General features: G+C 37.3%; 2 protein-coding genes across 2 annotated transcripts in view; one reads left to right on the forward strand and one right to left on the reverse strand.

Moving 5' to 3' along the window:
- The window catches only part of LOC107713304 (COP9 signalosome complex subunit 4-like), a 7,485-nt gene extending 5,741 nt beyond the window's left edge, over positions 1-1,744 (reverse strand). The window contains exons 1-2 of the mRNA XM_016518765.1: positions 1,656-1,744; positions 838-917 (exon numbers count right to left, since the gene is read on the reverse strand). Of these exons, the coding sequence (XP_016374251.1) occupies positions 838-917; positions 1,656-1,729 (154 nt within the window). The 5' untranslated portion in view covers positions 1,730-1,744. The remainder of the gene's footprint in view (positions 1-837; positions 918-1,655) is intronic.
- Positions 1,745-7,319: 5,575 nt separating this feature from the next.
- LOC107713260 (protein lin-54 homolog) overlaps positions 7,320-10,236 on the forward strand; it is an 8,482-nt gene continuing 5,565 nt past the window's right edge. Inside the window, exons 1-8 of the mRNA XM_016518723.1 lie at positions 7,320-7,337; positions 7,433-7,565; positions 7,672-7,805; positions 7,942-8,097; positions 8,852-9,044; positions 9,332-9,402; positions 9,569-9,766; positions 9,848-9,939. Of these exons, the coding sequence (XP_016374209.1) occupies positions 7,320-7,337; positions 7,433-7,565; positions 7,672-7,805; positions 7,942-8,097; positions 8,852-9,044; positions 9,332-9,402; positions 9,569-9,766; positions 9,848-9,939 (995 nt within the window). The remainder of the gene's footprint in view (positions 7,338-7,432; positions 7,566-7,671; positions 7,806-7,941; positions 8,098-8,851; positions 9,045-9,331; positions 9,403-9,568; positions 9,767-9,847; positions 9,940-10,236) is intronic.

Below are 10,236 nucleotides of genomic sequence, written 5' to 3' on the forward strand. Positions count from 1 at the left end.
TTGTCTCCCGAGGCCACAGGAGGGTGCAATGAGCAAAATAATGCAGCACATTAAATTGTCAATGCAAATAACTGTCTATAAAAACGTGCATAATGTCTAAATTAACATATATAAATCAAATATAATTTTGTAAACTGCATAAACAATTATGAACAAAACAGCATCATGTATTTATGCATTGCTTAATACAAAGAGCCGAAGCGCCATTCACACAGACTGCATTTAAAAACATATGAGACGCAGTGAAATGAAATAAACCTTCACAAATTCGCGTCGCGTTTTCTAAATGTTAAAATTGTTTTAACTTTGCATGACTTTCTTTGCATCTCTTGCATGAGATGCGAGTGCAGCAGTCGTATTTGTCCGTCTAAAAATTTGCTGAATATGCGTTCTGTGTGAATGGCTTGGTTTCGGTTTTAACCCATTCAAGATCTTCTCCGCATTGAGCTTCTATATTTCTCTAATATTTTGAATGCATAACACAGCAGCGGCGCATCTCGTGGGCTAACAAAACATTAAAATGCAACAATGTCACTTACATCATTATCACCGCATCTCGTGCTCCACTGATGACGCTTCCTGACGCACACCTAACATTCAAATGCAAATGTTTATTTTAAATTCGACTAATATTCATTCTTTATTCACAATCTCCTCATCACAGGCAGGCATAGCACTCATTTCAGCATGTGTTCGTGTGTCTGTGCTGTCTGCGTCACTCATAGCACGTGCCTATATCGTGCGCTATATGGTGCGATGAAGGTGTACCGTCGATAAATATCGATACCGTTTTATCGCCCAGGCCTAGACTAGCGCATTGAATATTGGTGTACTTACTCGCTTCAACAAATGCTTTCAGTGCCTCAAGTTGTTCTGCATCTGTAAACTGAAGAGCCTTTTCTAATATTTGACGATATCTGTCAAAACAGGGCACAAAAACAGACTAGTCTAAAAATTAGACTAAGAATTATTAGAATTGTTTGCAAGGAAACACAACCACATTTAATATAGAAATTTGGCTGACAAAATAAAAAAGTTTGCTGATTTGATACTAATTTTGCTAGTCAGAATCAAGTGGAGTTGGGGGCGGGGCGTGCTAATTCTAGAACATTTGATAGGACAAAAATTTAAATACACCCCTAAATGCAAGATGAGTCACCAATATTTTTTGGTCATTTTTAAAACAGAAAAGAAAGACTAAGATATCTGATGAATGGCCATTTTGTCAACCTTTAGGTGCACACTAGCATATAAATTACCTCAAACCTAAGAAACATGGTCTAAAATCCTCCAATTTTATTATCATGGGGTCTTTAATTCAGTAAATAAGAGCTAAACTTATAGCCATTACTTCAGCCCTTGCACACATCACCATACGAATATTTATTAATTATTCTCATAGCTATTAACCATTAATAATAACAACTTTATACGCGTAACTTCTAACGATAGTTATAAAGCTAATCTAGACAGGCATGTTGACAGGTAGATCATCTGTAAGTTACTGCATCTCCTCTCACGCTAGTTAATGTTAGCCTGTACTCATCTCATCTGCAGCAACACATCTCTCATATGGAAATGCCTACACAACTGTTAATTCATGCAGTAGACGTACAGTAAGTAACAATATTAGTCAATGACTTGAAATGACATACTTCCCAGCTAGATCTTTGTGAGACCCGCTAGAGTTCATAAGCTGTGCGAGCTCCTGCCTCACGCCGGACACCATTTTCCTCTGCGCTCAAAACAACAGCAGGCGCGGGCCGCCAGAGGGCGCTGTGAGCCGACAGCTGCGGGGCGCTGCACTTCACCCGCGGGCCGCCAGAGGGCGCTGTGAGCCGACAGCTGCGGGGCGCTGCACTTCACCCGCCTGTACTGTTTTTACTCATGGTATGAATGCAAATGCATTTCCTATAGGAATTTGTAAACCAAATTTAAAATTCATTACATTTCAAGTAACAAAATATTTTGTTTGTGTCCTTTATTCAATTGTATAGAACAGGGTTTTCAACCTTTATAAGCTACTTCCCCTCACAGACTGTCAGGGACCCCTGTATAATAATATATCTAAATCACAGTAATTCATTCAGTATTTCTATGTTTATATAATTATTATCTAATTCCAATCTAATTAATTCCAAGGATAACTCCTGTGGCTTTACATCTAAATGGAGTGTATTTATAAAAGCTCCTATAAATAAACAGCCTGCATTTTTCCTGCAACAACATGAGCTACTAGAATAGAATAGAATAGAATAGAATAGAATATTAGAGCTAGATGAAGTGTATTTATAAAAGATCCTAAGTAAACATATATAAGATGCTAAAAATAAAGTCTGAATTTTTACTTCAACAATACATGCTACTATATTTTAATATACACTTATGTAATAATATAATATAATTTAAAATAATAAAATATAATATATAGAGTAAGCTATATGAGGTATATTTATAAAATGTCCTATAAATAAACAGTATGAATTTTTACTGCAGTAACGTGCTACTATATTTTTTTATCATATACACAAAAGTAATATAAAGTAAATAAAAGCCTATATTTTACTGCAACGTGCTACTATATTTTATATACAATAATGTAACTAATATTATATAATGCGTCAAACATTAAACAGATACATAAAAGACAGAACCACTGATCTATATATAATGATTATAGATCAGTGGACAGAACAGACAGAACCTCTACAGCAGTCAATCTCAACCTTTTGGCGTACCGGACCCCAGTCCAATTCAGAACCATCCTCAAGGACCCCCAGAACAACATTGACTCGTATCATTTGTGTCTTTGTGAGGACCAAATGCAGTCAAGTATAATTCAAGTTAGTTGACTTGTCCAGTATTTGGCCATATCATCAGCTGAGGTCCGTCACACACCCAGCTGTTATCGCTGCTAATGTCTGCATCATGAATTAAACACAGGCAGACAGAGCTGAATAGTGTTAGTTAGTAGTGGCTAACTGGTTAGCAGCTGAGGCTCCACCTGACAGACAGTGACAGCGAGCTGCTGGCCCTCCGCGCCTGTCAGTCTCACCTCAGCTTATTCTGCATCATCTTCGGTTCACTGCATTATTAGTTTCATGGAAAACCTGTGAGATGCTCATTTATATATATATATATATATATAATTAAAGACAATTTTGTGGCAGAGTGACTTGTTCCCCTTATGTTGTTGTTGTTGTTTTTAATTAAGCAGTATTTTGGTTATAAACCGTGTACAAGTTCGACATTTTCGCTCAGGTTGTTTATTTTATAATGTTATGTTTGTACAATATGCACTGATTCAGCTAATGGTAATAATTATAAATATTAAGTATTATCACTGCATTTATTTCAGTTTTCTAAACTTAGTCTAGATTTTTTAAATATAAATCTCGTTGACATTAAACCTTAAGAGAGTTACGTGGCTTTCGTTTGAGGGTCAAACTCTTTAACATGCATTATTTTGCAATATTGTGGGGTTTTTTTTAGATATAGACGTGATTGTGCCAATTGATTTTAATTGAAATTATATCAGTGAAGGGACAATTGCAGCGAAAATGCTGTTATTATTTTTATTTTGTTGGTCAAAGCCTGTGTGTGTGGCTTCATTTTCTTCTTTGGCTGACAGATTCAGTCTCCATGTAATGTGCAGCGATAGTGAATGATAACTCTTTAAGATCAACATGTTTTGTTTCAGTGAAGGAAAAGTCCTGCGGGTTAGCACTCTGTTCTGCAGGCGCACGGCCCTGTCCGCAATAACTCATATGTGCGCCTTGTAAATATAGATATTTCCATGGCAACAGAATTGGCAGGAAAGCAGGCCCGTCGAATATCAACAAACTCCGCCTGATGGGAAACTGACAGACGGGTCTTGTTCGCTTTCAGTGAATTAAGTGTTGAGGTAAAGGATTAAACGCGGATTGTTATTGTCAGGAATGTCCACAGAGGCCTGCTGTTATTTCAACTGCTGTGAAAATGTTATATGTTACGTTTAAGCTACTAAACGCGTGCATTAAAGCTTGTTTAAGCCACCTTTTCTTTAGCGCGCATAACTGTCCGGTTTCTGAAGCACTGCCCGGCTAGTTCGTGTTAGCTGTGATAGCTGCGCTTCAAATATAATTGTGTGTTAGCTCCTGTGCTAGTTAGCCGCGTAGCAGCTGAGCATAAACAGCTGGACGCGACGCAGTCAACAGCTGAGAGTGATTGGAATGAATGGGAGCGGTCCGGGCGCGTCGCGTCGCTCGCAGTGTGTGCAGCGTTTAGTAGATATGGGAATTTGAATGGCCCGCCAGTATGATTGTGGCAGATTATGTGACATAACTATGCAGCTGTGCTTGATATGAGGGGTTGGGCTAGTAGTTTCACTCCAAACTGCTAACTATATAAACTAAAAATATATATATTAACAAAATTGCTTACACTTGTTCTCACTACAGTACCTTTCAGTTTTTATAAATGCTGTCTAGACATGTTGAAAAGGAAAACATGGTGCTCACAAACCCTGTAATATCAGAGTATATTTAAATATTTAACTTGTTTTCTTTACACAGAAAAGTCATTAGACTTATTGCAAGGCTAATGACATGGAAATATTTGATGGAAAATATTTGGAAAAATACTCTAAAGTGTTTATATGTATGTATGTTTCCCCTTTTCCTTTTTAGAAGTAGTAAAATACTGATCAAAAGTTTAGGTTAAGTTAAGAAATGAATGATTTTATTCTGTAGTAGGCCTGTCACGATAACAACTTTTTGTTGTGCGATATATTGCCCCAGAAATAATTGCGATAAGTGATATTATTGTCATTTTAAAGACCATTTCATGCCACTGAATATATAATCATAATGTAACAGCATAATAATGCAAGAAGGCCTACACACTTCCAAATGACAACAAACTTTTAATTTTTAAGAATATTTAGATCATGGAAAATAAGTATCAAAATATTAGATGCCTTAAAAAACCTGAATAAATACTAAATAAACATTTCCATTCTCGTCCAAACGGCCTGTTGAGTTATTGGTTCTATGAAGCCCCTCCCTCAGAAATACGCAATGGGCTCTGATTGGTTAGCGGGCTCAGTGTGTTTGTGATTCGCTCACACCCCCTTACCATTAGGGGTAGTTGCGTGTTCCCGGGGGTGGGGTTTATGTAAACATCGGGGTTAGTGATGTCACAAACCCAGGAAGAAGCTCATTGTAGTCCCTACCAGCCATTTTTTGTAGTCCTTAAACAGCGATTTCTTTAAAAGAAAATATCTCCCTTTGCATTGAACTCTTAGCGTTGTAACTTTGCAGACGTTGTTTATGCTCTAACAGCAACATTACACACTAACTAAAGATCAAAAAGTGAAATCATAATCAACCACCCCTTTAAAACATTGATCATGCAGACATTGCATAAATGAAGCATATATATATATATATTACCATTTAATTTTAAGACCCTAAAGAGACACTTTAATTGTAAGGGTCTTTACTTGGCCACAGTTTCTCATAATTTTCTTTTTTTTTTTGCCAAGGTGTTACCTAATATAAAAATCTGTAATTGCTGCAGCCGACAAGTTGTTAGTCACTTGTACACTTTCAAGCATGGAAAGAATAGAAAAACTTTCATATTTGTAAATGTTTTTTTTAGAAAGTAAAAATTTATTTTTACTGTATTTTTACAATGTATTATTATTTATAGTCTCTTTAAAAAAAATTAAAAAATTAAGTTTTTACTGTATTTTTAACAAGATGTTTTCGTTTATTATTATAACTATTAAAGCCATTTTTGTAATAAATAACATTGTTTTTTACTTGTAAGGAAAATGCCTTTTTATTACTGTATTTTCAAATGATTTATTGTTAATATTAATGATCTTTATAGTAATTTAAAAAAACGGGAAAAAGGCTGTTTTTATTACTTTATTTTTAAAATGGGCCATTATCATTATAATATAATATTTCAAATATATTTACATTTACATTTAGTCATTTAGCAGATTTCAAAATGAGTTATTTTTTATAGTATAATTTAAATGAGCTATTATTATTGTTATTATTAAATATTTGTAAATGTTTTTCTATTAGGAAAAATGCCTTTTATTACTGTATTTTTAAAATGAGCTATTATCTTTATTTATAATAATATCATATTTATAGTAATATTTAAAATATATAATTTTAGTTTTATTAAAAAGATAGTTCACCCAAAAATGAAAATTACCCCATGATTTACTCACCCTCAAGCCATCCTAGGTGTATATGACTTTCTACTTTTAGACGAATCCAATTGGAGTTATATTTAAAAACGTCCTGGCTCTTCCAAGCTTTATAATGGCAGTGAGTGGGTGTTATTTTTCAATAGTCCAAAAGACGTCCAATAAAGCGCATCCATCTATCATAAAAAAAAGTGCTCCACACGGCTCCTGTAGCGAATCAATGCATTTCTGTAAGGAAAAAAAAACGATATTTGAAATTTTATAAAGCGTAATCTCTAGTTTCCGCAAACTATTGTTCGGCATTCACAATAGAATGTGAATACGGCGGATGACGTAGGACGTAAGCGTAGCATAAGGTCCGGCGAGAATATGCTAGTCTCGCGAGAACCAACATTTGTTTACAGGAGCAAAGGAAGCAAAGTTTCCTCACTTTAGCAAAGGAAAACCAGTCCCCTCTTGGTTTATATCAAAATCCTCTGACATTTTTCTTTACAAATCTTCGTTTTGTTCTTCTAATTCGTGACCAGTGTTTTGTTTTGCTCTCTCTGCTGCGCTTCCGCATTCGTTACTTTTCACCTGGAGATTCGTTACTTTTCACTCTAGGTAGCTAGAGATTACGGTTTATAAAGTTTTCAATATGGATATTTTTCTTACAAAAACGCATTGATCTGCTGCAGGAGCCGTGTGGAGCACTTTTTTTATTATCGGTGGACGCACTTTATTTGACGTCTTTTGGAATATTGAAAAATAGCACCCATTCACTCCCATTATAAAGCTTGGAAAAGCCAGGACATTTTTTAATATAACTCCGATTGTATTCGTCTGAAATAAGAAAGTCATATACACCTAGGTTGGCATGGGGGTGAATAAATTATGGGGTAATTTTCATTTTTGGTGTGAACTATCCCTTTAATAGTAACTACTAAAATTAGCTATTATTAATAAAATGAATTAATGTTATTAATTATATATTTATAGTCATATTTAAAAAAGAAAAATTATGTTTAACTGTATTTTTAAAATCATTGATTTTATTTCATTGTTATTGTTTTATAATAATATATTAATTTTTGTAGCCATTTTTGTACATTCATTTTTTCTGTAAGGAAAAATGGCATGCATTATTATGGCAAAATGGCATTAGTTAATTTAATGAGCTTAAAGTGCAATCTTATTTCCTGCTCAGTGTCTATCATGGGCAGCTGAAATAATTGCCAAGTATAGCATTTCTCTTCACAGATCACTAAGAAGCCCCCAGTATCTACAGCTGGACCGATGATAACAAAGCTGATCATCACAAAAGCCCTGAACAATAAAGGACTGTCCAGCCCAGCTTCAGTGGCTCCTGTAGTGACTGGTACTCTTCTGTCTGTCTTTATAAAATATAACATGAGCGAGAGTGATATATATTTTAACAGCACAGCTGTGATATCTAAATTTGACTTCCTTTCTTTTGTCCACAGGGCGAGTTGTTACCCAGAGTACTCCAGTGACACCTCCACGCACCCTCACCATTGGTGAGACCGTCAGCACTGTGCCACAGAATACATCTGGCAACAGCAAAGTCGCCATCTCGCCTCTTAAGTCTCCCAGCAAGGTCTTGAATCTTTTAAATCTAAAAACTGGCATCGCAACCACATTCACCTGTCTATGTGATGCCATTTTTTTTCTCAATGATGGCCACACTCTGGTTTCTGATGTCACCCTCTTCCTCATGTTTCTCCTGTCTGTAGCTGACAGTGGTTTCGGTTGCCAGTCAGTCTCCAAACTCACCCCAGAAGTCTGTGACGCTGCCGCTCAACGTGGCTCTGGGCCAGCAGATCCTCACAGTTCAACAGTCTGCCACCACCTCTCCAGCTAAAGCCGGAACCAGCCAGTCCACCGCACAGGTACGCCCAACTAGAACCAGTTTGCTATGCAGTCTAATATAGATTTTTAACTGCCCCATCCTGTAATAACAGCCTGTATTCATAGTTTTCACGTGACATCACACCCTTGCAGGAACGCCCACATGGAGGGCAAAACAAGGCTTTCCTCCACTGACCGCCAGTTATTTTTGAGGTTTGCATTAAGTAGTAATGTAGTAAGACGGTGATATTTAAAGGCCAAATTCAGTATAGACATTGCACAGGCAAGCAGATGAACCCAGAATATAAACGCAATGTGCAAAGTTTCACATTAAATGTTTTCCCATAGAAAACAGTTTTAAAGAAAACACTTAACCGTTTAGCATTGCGTTCATGTTCCGAGCTAAAAATAAAAGCACACATCATTAAAAATGTGTATTGAATTCGATCTTTTAATATCACTGTTTTAAAGGTACTTTAAGTGTTTTCACATTAAACATTTTAGCATGTCACACAGTTTTTAACTGAAATATTTCGGCGGGTGTTTTATATGTACTGCAAATGGCCAAAGCTTGCATTTTGTACACACATCTTTCTTTTATCCTTTTGAGAGATGATCTAAATATTTGTGTATTGGAAACAGATGGAAAACTGACGGGCTTGTGCTGCACTTCTATGGATGTTTTGCCCGCCAGGCCTTTGAGCCAGTCACGTGACTGAAAACTATGAATTAGTGTAATTTTCTGTATAGCAACAGTACATGTTGACTACATTTAATGCTGATTTCTGTGTAAAGACTGTAAAGACAGTGGGAGGAGTGGGACCATCCCAGTTTAAGACCATCATCCCCCTCACAACACCTCCCAACGTGCAGCAGATCCAGGTGCCAGGCAGCCGCTTCCATTATGTGCGACTGGTAACGGCCACCACTGGCAGCACCACTGCACAGTCGGGCGGCAGCACCAACACCAACCCTTCCATCCAATCAGGTCGGTATATCACAGTCAACCCATGTGAGGGATGAGAAAATAAAAGACTTTAAAGGGGTGGTTGATTGCGATTTCACTTTTTTTAATGTTAGTTAGTGTGTAATGTTGCTGTTTGATCATAAACAATATCTGCAAAGTTACGAAGCTATAGTTCACCAAAATAAGAATATTACTACTAATTGCGATCTATTTTTAAGAATGACATTAATGATAGGATTGAAAATGAATTGGCTCATAAGTGATTAAAGAAAATCCAATAACGTATCTATTGTTGTGTTGTTACAAAGCCAAGCCTGTAATGATGAATGCTGCAGTACGGATGTCTGTACCCATCATCCCAGCACAGAGCATCAAACAGGTACACAGTGAAACACCTCGTTCACTACACACATACAGTTGAACAGTGACACCATTGTTATGGATGATCTTGCAGCTTTTGGTATTTTTGCTGTATGGCTTGGTGTTCATAATCTGTAATTCATCAGAAACCGTTCACACATGCTTGAACATCTTTTTGTGCACAGGTTGTACCCAAACCCTTGATGTCAGCAGCCCAGGTGGTGACCACGAGTCAGACGCCCCAGCGTCTCATCATGCCAGCCACACATCTGCCACAGATCCAGCCGAACCTCACCAGCCTGCCGCCAGGCACTGTGCTCGCCCCCGCCCACGGCTCGGGGAACATGGGCTATGCTGTGTTGCCAGCCCCGTACGTTACACAGGTCCGTATGTCAGCGATGGAGCAGGACGTATGAGTTTGGCTGGTTTTTGAAGGGATTGTCCCACTTTGCTTGTTCCCTTAGATCCCTCAGTCTGCGTTTGTGACTTTGACCAGCAGCTCCACCTTCTCAACAGCCACCCCCATACAGACTCAAGCCAGGCTTTCACTCAACGGGTGAGCCGAGCGCCACATGCCTCACTGTTACGTGTGTGTATATGTGACCCGTGCTGGCAAAATGAGACGAAATGCGCACGGGCAAATTTTAAACTACAGGCAAAAAAAGTGAAAAATGTCGATTTTGAAGTTTTCACAAAAACGAGTTCATTAAGCCCTCGTCTAGCGATCCCAATGCTCAAAATAATAATTTTAGATGTTTAATTACCTTTATTTGTACGTTTTCTGAGAGCAGTACCTTTTCTCCACTCGTTTCTCGCGCTGACTGTGCACAGAATTACAGTATTTAAGTATTCA

The sequence above is a fragment of the Sinocyclocheilus rhinocerous genome, unplaced genomic scaffold (assembly GCF_001515625.1).
Source record: "Sinocyclocheilus rhinocerous isolate Xijiao unplaced genomic scaffold, SAMN03320098_v1.1 scaffold688, whole genome shotgun sequence".
NCBI classification, from domain to species: Eukaryota; Metazoa; Chordata; class Actinopteri; order Cypriniformes; family Cyprinidae; genus Sinocyclocheilus; species Sinocyclocheilus rhinocerous.